The 16,307-nt window shown below is 40.5% G+C and overlaps 2 protein-coding genes across 2 annotated transcripts; one reads left to right on the plus strand and one right to left on the minus strand.

The window, feature by feature from the left end:
• Nucleotides 1–6,519: 6,519 nt before the first annotated feature.
• On the plus strand, nt 6,520–7,553 carry LOC122027778 (lysine-rich arabinogalactan protein 18-like). The gene is made up of 2 exons (XM_042586786.1): nt 6,520–7,105; nt 7,217–7,553. Exons 1-2 carry the CDS (start codon nt 6,548–6,550, stop codon nt 7,304–7,306), a joined length of 648 nt encoding a protein of 215 aa, XP_042442720.1. The 5' UTR covers nt 6,520–6,547; the 3' UTR covers nt 7,307–7,553.
• A 106-nt stretch (nt 7,554–7,659) lies between these two features.
• On the minus strand, nt 7,660–9,286 carry LOC122026229 (3-oxo-Delta(4,5)-steroid 5-beta-reductase-like). Its single transcript, XM_042584884.1, has one exon. The coding sequence runs from the start codon at nt 9,106–9,108 to the stop codon at nt 7,879–7,881; it is 1,230 nt and encodes a 409-aa protein (XP_042440818.1). The 5' UTR covers nt 9,109–9,286; the 3' UTR covers nt 7,660–7,878.
• Between the last annotated feature and the right edge of the window lie 7,021 nt (nt 9,287–16,307).

Genomic DNA, 16,307 nt, shown 5'->3' on the forward strand with positions numbered 1-16,307 from the left:
CTCTTGGCAAAGGAAGACCTGACAATAATGACAAGGCTAAAGGAAGCTCTTGAAGGTAAGGTGTGAAGGATAAGGAAGCATCCAATGGATGCAAGGCTAATGGAGGAGGCTAGAAGGCTAGGTCTAGGTGGGTCGGACAAAGATGAGTGCTGAGTGAATGTACTCGGGGGTTAAAATCCTAGATTATTACTGTAGCAGTATTGTAGCAATCGACTGATGTTTTCATCAGTCGACTGGTAGCTAATAGAATACCTCTGTTCACTCAATCGATGTGGAGCAATCAACTGATACTTTCATCAGTCAACTGGTATCGACCTGTTGGCCTATAACGGTCGAATTCCACTTAGGACCATTCGATTGGTCAAATAAAACATCAGTCGACTAATGGCGGGAAAATAGCTTTATGTTTTCCTTCTGAGCTCTATTTAATAGAGCTCGGGGTGCTTGAGCAAAGTTGATGAAATAGAGGTGGTAGTAGTCTTCCAAGTTCCCTACCATCCCAAGCATTCTTGTGCGAGTTGTAGTGAGGTTTCTCCACCCACAAAGAGCTACGTGAGCTAACCAGAGGTTTTTTGGGGAGTTATCTACCAACGGATCGGGATCATTCACCTTACGGACAATCGTGGAGTAGGAGTTTTATCTCTAAACCACGTAAATCAATGTGTAAGGTTTGTTTTCTCTTGTTAGTATTTATTTTTATATTTTGCTATGCATACTAACCATTGTAGGAAGCGACGTTTTGGGTGAGATGTTGTTCACCCCCTCTAGCGGGCGTCAAGATCCCAACAAATAACACATGAATACTACGAAACTAAAATAAGTCAAACCAGGAATCAGTAGGTCAAGATCTCTGAGCGACTCTATGTATACGTTAAACCAACTATAATATCAAAATGATGTCTATGTTTGCAAAACTAGAGGTAAAAAAAATAGACAATAAGCCAAATAGCTAAGTGGGTAATCAAAATAGATGCACATGAATTTAACATTGTTTAAGAGGAAATAGAGTAGAGCACAATCGCTTATTACAAATTTAAGTTCTTCTTTACGTTTTATATAGAAATGTATATACAGATATACAAGTCATCAACAGTATAATCTCGATAAATTATGTGAATATCAACATGTATATAATAAATCAACTAAAAAGTGAATCACTTGAGCCAATATCATATGTGAGGAGAGAACGAAAAGAGAAAACCAAAGGAGGTTGCGAGAGAAGACAATAGTTAGGGTTGCTTTCTCTTCGTTGTTGGCAGCCTCAACTCACTCTAGCGAGCTCTGGCGAGCTCTAACATGAGCAAGACATCATCTAGGGTTGTTGTTGGAGGTGATGAAAGGCAGGAAAATGCTAGTGGGGGAAAAGAGATAGCAACTAGGGCTGCTACTCTTGGCTGTTGAAGGAAAGAAAAGCATCAAGTGTTGCTACGGCTACTGTGCATTGGTGGAGAAGAGGAGAAGAGGTAGAAGGTGGAGAAGAAGAGGCTTGTTGCAGTTGTTGCAACTGTGAAGGAAAGGAAGAAGAGAATAAATAGGGATGGCAAGAGAGGCGACGGGCGACGCATGGAGGGAATGTGTGGCAAAGATGTGTACGTGCGGGAAAATTACGGAATGAGAAGAAAAAGAAAAGAAAAAGAAATAGGGGAGAAGAAAAAAAATCCAACACGTAACAGTATCAATCACTTGGCTGGAGTCATATATATCTTAGATGCTCTTTATCCTTTTTACAATTGGACTATTTGGATCATCACTTTCTGACTCAATATCAACTTGTTGGGGTGATGATACTTTTTTGCTCTCTCTTTGTTTGTCTTTCTTCTCTTTTTATTCTTCTTCAAATGAGATTCGTTTCATATTGTCATTATTATTGTTGTTCCAATTCCATGTTTGTTCTTTATTAAATTCCACATCTCTTGATACCATAAGCTTTTAAGTTATGGGATTATACAGTTTTCACTCGCTAGCATTCTCACAATAGCCGAAGATAATACATTTTTTGTTGGAGCAATCTTTCCTCAAGATGGTCCTGGGTGACCACGGGTTTTGATATTTTGGGAAAAGGATTTAAGTTAGGTTTACCCTTGCATTTAATATGTGTATTTGAATTGTGCATGTTTACAGGATACACATATGATTCATCTTGATAGTTTCGGATCCAATGAAGGATGGAGCATCCGAGGGACCATGGATAAGGCAACAAGGACAAGAGTCGAGGGAAGCGACTTCAAGGCATACGCGAATGATGACATTGGGACAAGTGACGACTTGAATGCATTCAAGGGACGAGAGCCAAAGGAAGTAGGCTTGAAGGCAAGATGTCAAGGCTGCGAGAAAGAGTCAAGTGAGTCGTGAGGGTGAGGGTTCGAGTGCTAAAAGTCTGTACTCGGGTACTAGTCGACTGATATTTTCATCAGTCGAATGAACAGTCGACTAGATAGTCGACTAGGAGCGAACAAAATACTTCTATTTGCTCGGCCAATGTGGAGCAATGACTGGTATCGAGTTGTTAGGATATAGCGGTCTAATTTTCACAGAGGACAGTTGACTAGCACTTTTACTAGTTGACTGGTAGGCGGGATTTTCCAACTCGTGACTTATATAACCAAGGCTTGGGAGCTTGGTTAAGATTGATGAAATAGAGATAGTTAACCCCTATTAGTAGTCTACGAGTGCCCTAGCGTCTCAAGTGTTCTTGTGAGAGTAGTGGTGAGATTTCTTCACCTACAAAGAGCTACGTGAGCTAGCTGGAGTTTGTTAGGGAGTCATCCACCAACGGATCGGGATCGTTTACTTTACGGACAACCGTGGAGTAGAAGTTTTATCTCTCAACCACGTTAAACGAGCGTGTTAGCGGTTTGTCTTTCCTTTAGTAATTAGCTTATTTGTTTTGTATTATTTCACTGTGTAACTAACAAGTGTAGGATGAACCGCAAATGGGTGGCGCCATCTATTCAACCCTCTTCTAGCTGGCCACCGATCCCCAAAATTTTTGACTTTTATCTTCAAGTTTTGTCTACTTCTCTTCATATACCTTTGCAAATGCTATGCTGCCAAAAATATGAAGATGATCCACTCTTGATTTGTGTAAGCTCCAAACTTCCTCTAGGCGATGTCTCCAATTCTTTTAGTGGAAAACATATTCAATAAATATACAGAACAAGCAATAACATCTCCCTAAAATTCTTTTAGGATATTTTTCTCTTTCAACATAAATTAAACCATATTTAGAACAATTCAATTTTTTCTTTCTAATACACCCATTAGTTTTTGGTGTTTAAGGCTTTATGAGTTGGTGAATAATAATATTTTTCTTGAAAAAACAAATCTCAAACTCTAACAAGGTATATTCATCTCTTCGATCAATTCGTAGATATCTTATCTGATATCCACTTATTTTCAACCAAAATTTTAAATTGCTTAAATTTGGTACTTCTTTCTTCTCTTTTAGCATATATACTCAAGTTTTTCCACTATAATCATCAGTAAAAGTTAAGAAATATCTATTTGCATTAGGAGAGATAGGTTTGATGGGTCTACAAACATTGGAGTGCACAAGTTCAAGTTGTGAAGATGCTCACCTCAATTTGTACTTTTTGAATGGCTTCCTCTGCTGCTTTTCTACAACACATATTTCATATAAATTGTTGGAACTTTCGATCATTGACAATCCAATTACCATGTTGCTCTTTGATGCCCATATCGAAGATGCCAAAAAGTGGAATTGTCCACAATGCTTGTCTTGAAGCAATTCCCTTCATTGATGCCTAACTTCAATGGAAACATTATGTTTTTGGCCATTGTGATATGAGTAATAAGATTATTACTCTTATCATAAATACTAAGAGTCAAGTCCTTTATTTGTATATCATATCCTTTCTCCAATAGTTGATCAATGCTCAAAAGATTATTTTTTATATTAGAAACATAATAAACCTCTGAGATGCATACCTTCTTTCCATTTTACAATTCAAATAGAATGTCACCTTTTCTTTTAATTGGCCTTTGTGATAGATCTCCTACATCTCTTCAAGCTTTGTGAATAATTCCTTTCTCCCACAAATGTGGTTTGATGCTCTTGTGTCTAGGAACTAAGTAATAGTCTAGACAAATCTGCCCCCATCACATGCCATCAACAATATTTGTCCTTCATTGTCCATCTTCTTATTAACAAGGTTCACTTTTTATTCTCCATTGTTAGTGTTATACCAACATTCATTATAGTGATGATCATAATTCTTGCAAATGCGACATTCAGATTTAGTTTTATCATACCTCCATCCAGTGTTTCTATGTCGTCCACTACCTTGACCTTGGCTTCCACCATGATCTTTTCCTTATTCATATCCTTTTTGATTATTTTCATTTCCATCATTCTAATTTTGAATGTGCTTATTGAAGTTAGAAGTATGACCACCTCTTCCTCTCTATGTAGAATCCCTACCTCGTTGAGGACCTCCTCTGAATGATTCATTCTTCTTGAATGATAGTTTAGATTGGAGTATTTACTTCAAAGTTCTTCCTTCACTTTTCTTTAATAATTTTTATTCATATGTTTGAAGGGATCCCATAAGTTCTTCACAGTCATCATCTCCAAATCTTTTGATTCCTTGATTGCCACAGCTAGAGCAATCAACTCAAAAATGACTTCATCTACCCCTTGATAGATAGTGAATAAGATCTTCTCTCTTTTCTTCATTTCTTTAAGAGCTTCCTCATTTCGATAATTTGTTTGGACTATAATATAGCCGGTCTCCACAAGGTCCCATGCATCAAGGGAACTTAATAGAGTCTCCATTTATATACTCCACATTCTGTAGTTGTTTTTGGTTAACTTTGACATTTGGAGGGAGCTCGTGAAGTCATTGTTGTATATGGCTCTCATACTAGATTTGTTGAAATTTTGATAGATCTAGGATGAGAAAGCAAGAATACAGGAGAGAGTTTATACAAAAAATGTGGAACCGCTACATCAGCGGCCCCCCTAGAATCAGTCCCACGGATATGGATGGAGGTAAATGCAGGTACACAGGTGGAAGGTGCATGACGGAGACGTTAACCCCAGACAATGACACCCCTTTTATCACAGGAGAGAGTTTATACAAAAGTATGAGGATGGGAGAGAGATTCTATGAAGAATAATATTTAGTGCTTGTTATTAATAAATGATCAACATACAAGGTTCTATTTATATACTTAGATTTATGTTTTTACATCCTTCTACAATTAATACATCACAAAGCAATTAGTTTTTGTACTTTTTATACTAATATTCTTGTCATAAAAAGTTTCATTAAACTTAGTAAGATAATTAAATATTGCTTAGTTGATAAAGAGTCACATGAAGTCAAATTGATTTTGACACATTCCTTACATGGTTGATGAATTTAAATTGTTCTTGGCATGATTCTTGCATAATTAAAAAATAATAATTTATCTTTGGAATAAGTTTATATGTCAACACTTTTACTAGTTTTGATAAAGAAAAGATGAATAATTATGTAGTATTTTAGATCACTGGTGGCGAAAAGTTGAAATCGTCATTTTAGCAATTTCTCCAGGTAGCCTCATACATTTTGAAGGGGGTAAATTATGGAAACTTATTCAACCTTACCTAAATGATATTCCTAAAAGAAAACACGAGATAACCCGAAGTAATATTTATACATGTAAGGAATCGAACCATCAATAATATTTTAAATCACATTCATGTTCCAAAAAAAAAGTGATGATTTTTTAGAATTATTATCACTTTGTTTCTTTGAAGAAACAGGAAAACAAATTAAGGATCAAAACAAATACGCAAGCATAAACAGAATCAGAAGAGATTCTTAAAATTATTATCACTCCGTTTCTTATTTTTATATACAAACTAAAATGGAATTTTAATTTGTTAATTGATCGTGCCACATCGATATTTAACAGAGAAATAAGACAAATTTAACATTGTAATAGATATACTACAATCTCTAAAATAGATATCACATTAAATAAAATACAAATTGGTTATAACTTTAAAAAAGAGGTATAGAAGTTGATAGATTTAGAGTTTTAACCTATATTTTTTTAACACTAAAAGAGACTAAAAGAAATAACTACAGTTATATATTATTCAGACACTAAAAAAAAGAAAATGTTAAGAAAAAATAATAATCCCAAAGCACAAGACAAACTGTGTAGATATAACTTAAAATATACTTTTTTGTGGAATCAAATTGTATGAATACTTTTGCATACAATTGAAATACTAAGAATAAGTTAGCGTGACCAAGAATTGAGGTTCACCAACTACGCGCCTATCCAAGCGCAGAACCAAATGGAACAACATAACTGCCAACATCCCCCAAACTTAAAGAAATGAACTGTTCGATTTGACTCACGTCCAACCCAAAACAGCGACAGTTACAACGTTTGGATCCGTGTCACTCAACGCGCCTCTTCTCACCCTCTCTCTCTCTCTCTCTCTCTCTCTCTCTCTCCTCTTTATAAATTCGCCCTTCGAAATCCACCTCTCTCACTCTGGTCTCGTCTTTCTCTTAAATCAGTCACGATGCTCCGCCGCTCCGCCCTTCTCTTCCTTTCCTTCGTCCTCGTCGCTGCTTCCCACGCCTCCGCCCAGTCCCCAGCCTCCTCCCCCACTACCCCCGCCCCTTCCCTATCCCCTGCCACTCCAGCTTCTGTTCCCCCCGCCGTCGCCCCACCCCTGCTCACCCCCACATCTACCCCTGCCGCTTCTCCCATCAAGGCCGTCGCCGCCCCAACCAAAACTCCCGACGCCTCTCCTCCGAAAGCCACGACACCCTCCGTCTCCCCAGTGTCGCCCCCTCCTGCCCCCGTGCCTGTGACTTCCCCGCCCGCGCCTCCCCCGACATTACCACCGCCGGTGCTCGCACCAGCAGCAACTCCAAGCAAGCCCACGGAAGTCCCGTCGCCAGCGCCTAGCAAGAGCAAGAAGAAGCCGAAGAAGACGACCAAGAAGAAGAAGATCCAGAGTCCCGCCCCTGCCCCGGCGCCGCTCTCACACAGACACAGCCCTCTGGCCCCTGTTGCCGCGTCTCCGGCAGGAAGCGTCGATGCGCCAGGGCCCAGTTTCGCCGCTGATCAAGCGGTAAGCCTTAAACCCAGAAGATCTTTCTCAACGGCGCATGATTAAAATTAGCATTTGATCTCCCTCCCATTACAACTTAATTTGTCACTGATATCTTGTTGTCCCGTGCAGAGTGGTGCAGTGTCAGTGAGATCCAAAGTTGCAGGCGGCCTCATTTCAGTGGCGGCGTGGCTTCCACTGCTCGGCTTGGCTGTGGTTTGAAGCATCTCTGCTCTTGTTTTGTTGTGCACCGCCATGATTCCAGCTACTTGTAGTTCCACGTTTAACTACTCGTTCTCTATTGAATTCATTGAGGAGGGGAGGTCGTCATTGTTTAATAATTAATAATGTGTTAGGGCGGTGTCGAACTGAGCATCTTTTTATTTACGATGGATGTTTTAAATATTTACTTCTGCGCTGGATCCTGCGGTGAATATTTTTTTTATCTGACAAATCTATCAGCCTGCATGTTTCCTTGCAATTGCAATGCATAAGTGAAATTTTTCTCAAAAAACATTATCTTTCCGAGCAATTGCATTCATCAATACTGCAAAAAATGCTTCCGATCGAGACAATAAACAGTGTGGCAGAGGAAAGCCAACTAACAAATCGGTTTTCAACAATTCAAAGATCGAGTGCTAAGGAGTACAATTTTTATTTGGAAATTGTATTGAACTCTCAATTTGGATTATTCTTGCAGCGAGCTTTCCACACCAGACGAAAACCACAATGAGATAAGAAATTCTGAGAATTTAAAATCGGCATAGAAAATTAATTGAGGAGACGACGACGCATCATGGAACAATCTTGTAAGCCTTCAGTTTATCAATCCAAGCGTTGAAAGAATTTATCGAGTTCCTGAAGCCCAAGAAGCCGTGCTCCTTGCTCTTGTTCATGTTGTCGAGGTGCTCCAACTCCACTCCCAGCACAGCATCCGCGTATGCCCAGTTCGCCACCTCCTCTAACGTGGTCGGCACCAGCTCGTTCTCCGTCACGATCTCCTCCCACACCGCCTCCTTCCCCTGCATCAAATTCTTCAGCTTGAGCCGATTCCCGCCCTCGTCCTGGTAGCCCACCGCCGGCACACCGAACTGCTCCGCCAGCACCGCCCAGAGGTGCTTCCACTTGAACGCGTCGCCGTTGCTGCAGTTGAATGCCTCGTTCTTGGAGTAGGGGTCGACGGCGGCCCAGATCTGCTGCTCGGCCACGAGGTCGGCGTCCGACGCGTCGCTGAATCCGTCCCACGCCGCCCGGCCGCCGAACCACCGGAGCGGCGCGCCTTCCTTTTGGCAGATGGCGGCGTAGACGCAAAGGGTGACGACGAGGTTCATGCTGCTGCATGGGGAGAAGCCGAAGACGGTGGTGGGGCGGTGGATCGACCACGAAACGGAGCCTCTCTCTCTCTTGGACAATTCGTCGAACAGGATGTCCTCGAGGTCGTAGTAGAAATTGGGAGCCTCGAGGCGCGGCATGTCCTCGCGGAAGGGCGGGTCGTGGGGCTCCACCGACATCGCCTCGGCCGCGCCGGTGGATCGAAAGGGACCGAGGTAATGATCGCGGCCGGTCTGGAGGCACACGTGCTGGAGATTCGCCGCTGCGGGGAGCACGGCGGCGAGGACGTTGCGTAGCATGGAGGCGTTGGCGGTGCGGGTCTCGGCGGCAGTGGATCGGCGAGAGAACGCAGCGTAGAAGACATGGGTGACGTCGGCGAGCGGCGACAGCTTCGCGAGGGCATCGGCGGTATCAGCGATATCGCAGGCGACGTGCTCGACGGGGAGGGCGACGGCGTCGACGAGATTGGGGGAGAGGAAGGATTGCCGCGGGGGGCGGCGAGAGACGCCGTAGACCTTCCAGGGACCGCCGGGGGTGTCGGAGAGGGGAAGAATGTCGTAGAGACTGGAGCCGACGATGCCGGTGGCGCCGACGACGAGGGCGACGCTTGGGTATCTGGAGGCTCTGACAGAGTCCTCGCCGACGGCCAGCTTCCTTCCGGCGCTAATGGCGCCTGCCCACCACCAGCTCATGGCGATGCGATAGCGATCAAATCAAATACTCCGAGATTTTGTGCGACGGCGATGGAATTGAATTCAATTCGCTCTACAGAAACCAAAAAAAAACAGAGAGAGATTGCCGAAGGAGCAGGCTGATGAAGTAATATTTGAAGGGATAACAGATATGATTGAAACGAGATCTCTGATATAATAATAAATTAATAATTGAAGGAAAAAAAAAACATGAAAAATGAGAAGAAAAAAAAAAGACGTGGCGAGAGGCTCATCTGAATTGTGATGTTTTCCGAAAAGGTTTGCTATTATTAGAGGTTAAGTTGGACGGAGTTTGTAAATAAGAAGGGATTTATTTGACCTAAAAATGTTATTTTATTTATGAGTGTATTTCACGTCATATACATTTCTAAAAAAAAAAAAAAAAAAAAATGGAACTGTCACATCAACAGTCCCCCTAAAACCGATCTCACGGATATGGAGGGAGGTAAATACAGATACATAGCTGAAAACACATAGCCGGGATGTTAACCCTAGACAATGACACTCCGAAGATCGAATCCTAGACCTTTTGATCATAAAATTATACATCCTCAGCTGTACTACGCCCTGAGGACTGTCATATACATTTCTACACTATATTGTAATACGTAGCTATCCAAACCTTCATCATCTTCCTTTATTTTTAATATTTTCTATGACCATAAGATATCTCACAGCTCATTTGAATATGGAAGTGACCAATATAAATATTGTTAAATGGATTCATTTACAACTTAAATCAAGCAACTATTAATATATAGGTTTGAATTGAAGGCACATGCCAGTTAATTTGCCTTAGCAACACAAAATCTCCATGATTACAATTCAAATTTTTGAGTTTGGTATGTCATCCATTTTAATTAATATTACAGACCCTTTTGTGATCCTCAATCTCTCTCTGTTTTTCTTTAAAAATTAATTATTGGCAATAAACTATGCTAGAGAAGAAGGATAATGTTTCATAAAATAAAATTAATGTAGCAAGAGAATGCTATAATATTAAAATAAAACTAAAGGGTGACAAATGATTAAACTTCGTGGTCTTTTGGAGAGTTATTTCTTATTGGTTTTTTTTTAATTCAGGTATTTTGACTTTTTTTTACGGATAAATTTAGAGGCGATTGGTGGAACCTATTAAATTTTTTTATCGATCATTAAAATAAATTTGCGAAGTACTTTATTGTTGGACACCAGTAGTAGTCGACTTTTACAAGCATCTCTCGTTGATGGGACGTGTTCTCCACTTAATCATAACTTATAAAACTATCGCTCCACGTCATGGGTCTAGTGACTAGCGTGTGAAATGTCACAATGAGATCTGGGGTTCGAATCTCGATAAAGTTGAGATAAATATCTCTCTTATGTACTAGTCACTATTTCAAAGGCTAATAGTCGTCTGTGATTTACCTTCTCCGTGTTGACCCTGGAACAGATTGACAGGGGCGCTGGAGACGAGCATATTCATCTTTTACCATAATAATACGATCGCTCCGCAGTGAGCTCAGGCTTATGAGTAATCTTACTTCATGTTGTGTTTGCAACACGATCGCATCACCAGTGGACTAATCCCATGAGTCACTATAAGAAATACAAGGATTATTAATTAAAATATTATTGTAAATCCATTTAGCAATGGAATTTTAAATTTAGTAGCTAAATTAGCGAGGGAAATTAAAATTCGTCACTAGTGACAGAAATAAAATTTCATCGTTAATTTTAACTATAGAAATAAAATTTCATTGTTAAATTTTAGAAATAAAAAATCATCACAAATTTAGCAACGAAAATTAATACTCCATCATTAAATCAATGTTGAAAATTAATATTATGTCCCTAATGTAGTGAAAGAAATTAATATTTCATCTCTAAATTAGCAAATTAGCGATGAAATTCAAAATTCCATTGCTAAATTAGTAACACAACTTAAAATTCCATAGCTAAATTTAGCCGAGGAAATATATTTTTATCGCTAATTTTAACAAAAAAATTTTATATAATAAATCCTTTAAAATTGATTCAAATCTTATAATACATTATGAATCCAACGACATTCAACATTTATAACATTCAACAAAATAACATTTAAGTTACATTCAACAAAAAAAATATTCAAATACACTTATCTATCAAAAAATAATCTAATGGTTCTAGTTGCATTACATCACATCCTGTTAAAAAATAAATAAACTCATCACTTCTTTGGCTTATTCCTTCTCACTATCCCATTCTACAAGTACAATACAATAGGTTTAACAAAAACAATCACATGCATGATTCAAATTCAGTTAACAAAAATAATACGATAGGTTTAACATTATATTTTCTATTTTGAAATAATCTCAAATATATATATAAAGTTAAAGTATATATTAGTGATGTTAGATAGAATAGTGTTTATCTTGTAGGCTAATGAGAAAATAGAATTAAGGAGAAGATAAAAAAAAACCTCTAAAAGAAAACTTTTTTTATTCAGAATAGAGGATTATCCCTCAAACAAATATATATTTATATAGACTCAAGACCCTAAGACTCAAATAAAAGAAATAAATCTTAATATATAGACCTCAATTCAATTCCTATCGTGTAAAGAAAGAAATAAAATCTTTATAGAAAAGGAAAATTTATGACAAAAATTCTAACAGAAAGAAATAACTAAAATAGGGCATATTATATATATAATAAAAAGATATTCAAAAGTTTTAAAAAGGATCTAAATAGTAATTTTTAGGCCTAAAACTTAGAGGTTACGAGTTCCCATATAACAAATGTAGATTTTTAAATTCTACAGGCGTAAATGCTGACAGAGTTTGATTTCAACTCTCGAGTCACAAATTATAACCCTTTGGAATTCAAGAGGTCATATTGGGTTGATCCTGTTGGATCGTGAAAGATGAGAGGGTGGGTGAATTTCATTCGATTAAAATCTTTTCTTTTTCGTACTAGTAAAACTTTTACTGAATTAGAGTATAGTTTGTAGTGGAATAAAAAGAAAATAAAAACTCAAAGTAACAATTATTTTTTACTTGGTTTGTAGTCTAGTGACTACTACGTCCCGGGTCTTCAGGAGGGCAGTTTTTCTTGTCTTGAATCGCTCGTCCTCCCCCGCCTGATAGACAGCTAATTCCGCCCGACATGTCATCAGCTAAGATTTGGAGGCATCTAATTCAGAGTTTATAGCCTCTACCTTTGCCTGCGGGGATTCCAGCTCTGCCTCGTCCAAGTTTTGTTGCTGCTCGGATATAAACTAGGTTTTAGCAGCCAGCTCGGATTATTTAATAGCCATCTCCACGGCATAGGTAGCCTTTGATTCATCTAGTTGAATGGAGATACGATGAATTTCTACAATTTTCTTATCCAACTCGACTACTATTTTTGCTTGGATGGTTGTTTTTGAACGGGGTCTATCCTTCGAAGTTTTCAGGATAGCCTCCGCCTTCTGCACCCACTCTGTCCCAACATTTACTAACGATTGAGCCTCCTGGAGTTGGCCCTCCAACTCATTCAGCTGGTCAAGTTGTGCTTGATTCTCCTGAGAAGAGCAGGCGGGAGTATAAATGTAGCCCGTCTCGGACAGGTACTACCTCAAAGCCTCATTTTCTTGAGCCAGATGGGCTAACTTCTGTGCCATGTTCATCCTGATCGCCCATTGCTATGAAACAAATATCATTAGTAGGGTTCATAGTGAAAGAGAATTGGGAAACTGAAACTTACCAAGGTTAGGTCATGTGAACAGTCATCCGCCATCTCCAGTGGTATATGTTTATCCGATCGGCTCATCGCCAGCTCCCAAGCCTGGACCAGCTAGCCCTTCAATGATACATGAACATGGAGCAGTCATAGAGTCGATGGAGAGGCTATCGTCTAGACAAACGGGAGATCATAAACTGCTGAAAACTGATAGAGCCTCTTTGGCTTGCTAGGGGAACCTGTAGCCGGTGAAGCTGTGACAGGCTGAACCTCAGTAAAAGGGATAATGGATAGAGCTGCTGGGGAAGAAGCAATTGGAGGTCTGCCCGGGTGTGATGTAACTCCCTTTGGGACTAGACTGTTAGATGGAAGAGCGGACAAAGTCCGCTCAGAAGACACCGTCGGGGTTTCTTCTCGGATTGGCGTCAAGTGCGGTGAAGGCACCTTGAGGGGGGATGCTTGCCCCTCGGGAACTTGTGTGGAGGGAGCAAGTCGGCGTCTCTTACACCTCTTTAACAGCACCTCCACTTTCTCGGAAGGAGAATCTGTGAAGGCTAAAAGAGGGTCAGCCAACAACTCTTCTTCTGATACAATCACCTCACTGGGATCTTTGAAGAATGTAATATGACTAGGAGGAGGAGGATGGAGATAATCTTGGGCAGTAGTAATATGAATATGATGATTTTTAGGGATTTCATATTGTAGACAGATTAAATTTCGATAAGCATTATCAAAATCTGAGCGAATAAAAGTATACCAAGGAGCGAAAGACTCTTGAACCATGAGAGAACATGGGGAAAATAGAGAAATCAAAGGAAGGACTTACTGATATAAATTGCAAGAAAGAAGGGTTCGTTGACAAAAATTGTCAAGGAAAAGGTCAAAGAAAAGAAGCACAAGTGATGGGTTTCCGCATCACTTAGGGTTTTTAACTAGGAGTTAGGGGATACTTTCCAACCTCCGCCGTTTGATCAAAACGGTCTGCTCACTGATAACCTTTGATTTACAAAAGGAGTGTCGTTGCTTCGTACGAAGAGGCGTGCATCATCGGTCACTTCAAAGAATGTGTTAGTGGGACACATAGCGTTTACCCATAATGGGCATTTATGATGGATGTGACAGCTGAATTATTACGCTGAAAAATATTTTCCTACGTATCAGTGGTATACTACTGGGCATGTCTAACATCGAGCATGCATTTTTTCAAGAAATATAATTAAGTATAATATTAACGGGCAGGTGAGAGTACATCCCTCTGATTAAACTAGTAAGTTGGGTGATCGAACGAAAATAAGACTTAGGTCTAGTAAGTCGGCTACAAGCCTCCTTCGACTATACTTGAAGGGGAGGCTAGTGATACGAGATGTTAGGATGGACTTGGGTATGACGTAGCAGTCAAAGTGACGTGGCAGTCAAAGTCAAGTAGAGGTAACAACCAATGTGTCACTCTCAACAGGACTTTGCTCTTCACCCAGTGCTAAGACTTTCAGTACAAGGACAACTGAGCCATGATCCGGTCGGACCTAGGGACCTAGTGCTCCATTCCTGTATCAAGACATCTATTATATATCCGATCACTCAATAGCTGACCAAGTTTAAGGGATGTCTAACCTGCCACAAAGTCGGTCAGTCATATGTCCAGCCAGAGTGAGGGGATCTAGCTTCCCACTCTCAGTACCAGTCTCTCAACATATAACAGATCGACCCCACTGACCAGTCAACCCTATAGGTTTTCTCACATGTCAATTTTTCTTCATATAGCTTGTTGGTAATAACTTCTGCCATATTTATACATCTCAACATACCCGTCTCTTATACGTACAGAAGATAAGTGTAAAGCAACTCCCCTTATAAACTCGGTCGAACTTCTAGATCTCAGTTTCTCACGTCAAAGGCAAGTCTTTGATCATCTGGGTGATCGGTTTAAAGTACTGATCGAATCTCCCGGGACTCATTTCCCTATTTCTCAGAGGCAAGTATCCCAATATATGACCGGTCAGTAACAGAACTGACCGGACCTAGGGGACTTAACTTTATATTACCTCTAAAGCAGATCTCCAGCATCACCTAGTGCATAACCGAACAACTTAAGGGAAGGGTGGTCATACAGTCAGTCGGTCTAAAGATCCAGTCAAGATATACTCAACAGATAACATGGTCAGAGAATCACAACAATCTATCAGAATAACAATTGTTTGTCAGAGAATATTTCTCTATTGCAATATGAGCATTCACTGGAACCTTCTTCGAAGATGACTTTATATTTTCCATCAACCAATATATTATGACATCATATTCCTTCAATCACCTTATTAATGGTATATTCCTTCAGCCGACTCATTAATGATGTAAGTTATAAAAGATGTGCACATATGGGTAACAGAAGATTTCTCGGACGATGACGGTACATTTCCCAGGTGTACTTCTTTTCTTACCTGACAATCTTGTTGGTGCAATATTCCCTAGGTCAAGGTTGACCTGTTTGACTGGGCTTGAAGTGAGTCAAGCTCGAGTCTTAATGATTTGGTTTCGATGTTTGACAATACTTGTAGACAACACATGAACGTTGGAAGTGCAATTGTTCATGTGGGGAGATTGTGAAGGAGGGTCAAGTAGGTCAAGGTTGACTGGATACTTGACTGAAAATCCTAGTGAGTGAAGCTAGGTGAAAGTCCTGGTGAGTGAAGCCAGGCAGAAGGAAACCCTAGTGAGTGAAGCTAGGTGAAAGTCCTGGTGAGTGAAGCCAGGCAGATGAGAAGACCTAGTGAGTGAAGCTAGGCAGAAGGAAAATCCTGATGAGTGAAGCCAGGTGAAAGTCCTAGTGAGTGAAGCTAGGCAGAAGGGAAATCCTGGTGAGTGAAGTCAGGTGAAAGTCCTAGTGAGTGAAGCTAGGCAGAAGGGAAGTCCTGGTGAGTGAAGCCAGACACGGAAAAATCCAGATGGGTCAAGGTTGACCAGACATCTGGTGAAAGTCCAAGTAGGTCAAAGGGATTGACCGGATACTTGGCAAGAGGAGAAAAGTCTAAGTGGGTCAAGGGGATTGACCAGACACTTGGTGAGAGAGTCCTAGCTGGTCAAGGGTGACCGGATGCTAGGTTTTATATACCAACAAGTCATGGTTGACTGGATGTTGGTTTAGGGGGCTTTGGACTTGCTTTTGGGCAAAAATCAAGATCTGGATTGATCAGTCAATTGATCCAGCAAAATCTGGATCGATCAGCCGATCGATTGGATCATGCCCAATCGATCAGCTGATCGATCGGGTGAGTCCCCACGAACAGAACCCCTTTGGATCGATCCGTGGATCGATCCAGAGGTCCCAATCGATCAGTGGATCGATTGGGAGCTGCTGTTTGTGCGCGATAAGCCCTGGATCCATCAGCCGATCGATCCAGGCTATTCCAGAGAGCACATAGGCACTCTGGATCGATCGGCTGATCGATCCAAAGCCTCCCCGATCGATTGGGAGAAATCCAATCGATCGGGATCCG

The sequence above is a fragment of the Zingiber officinale genome, chromosome 10A, assembly GCF_018446385.1.
Source record: "Zingiber officinale cultivar Zhangliang chromosome 10A, Zo_v1.1, whole genome shotgun sequence".
Classification (NCBI taxonomy): Eukaryota; Viridiplantae; Streptophyta; class Magnoliopsida; order Zingiberales; family Zingiberaceae; genus Zingiber; species Zingiber officinale.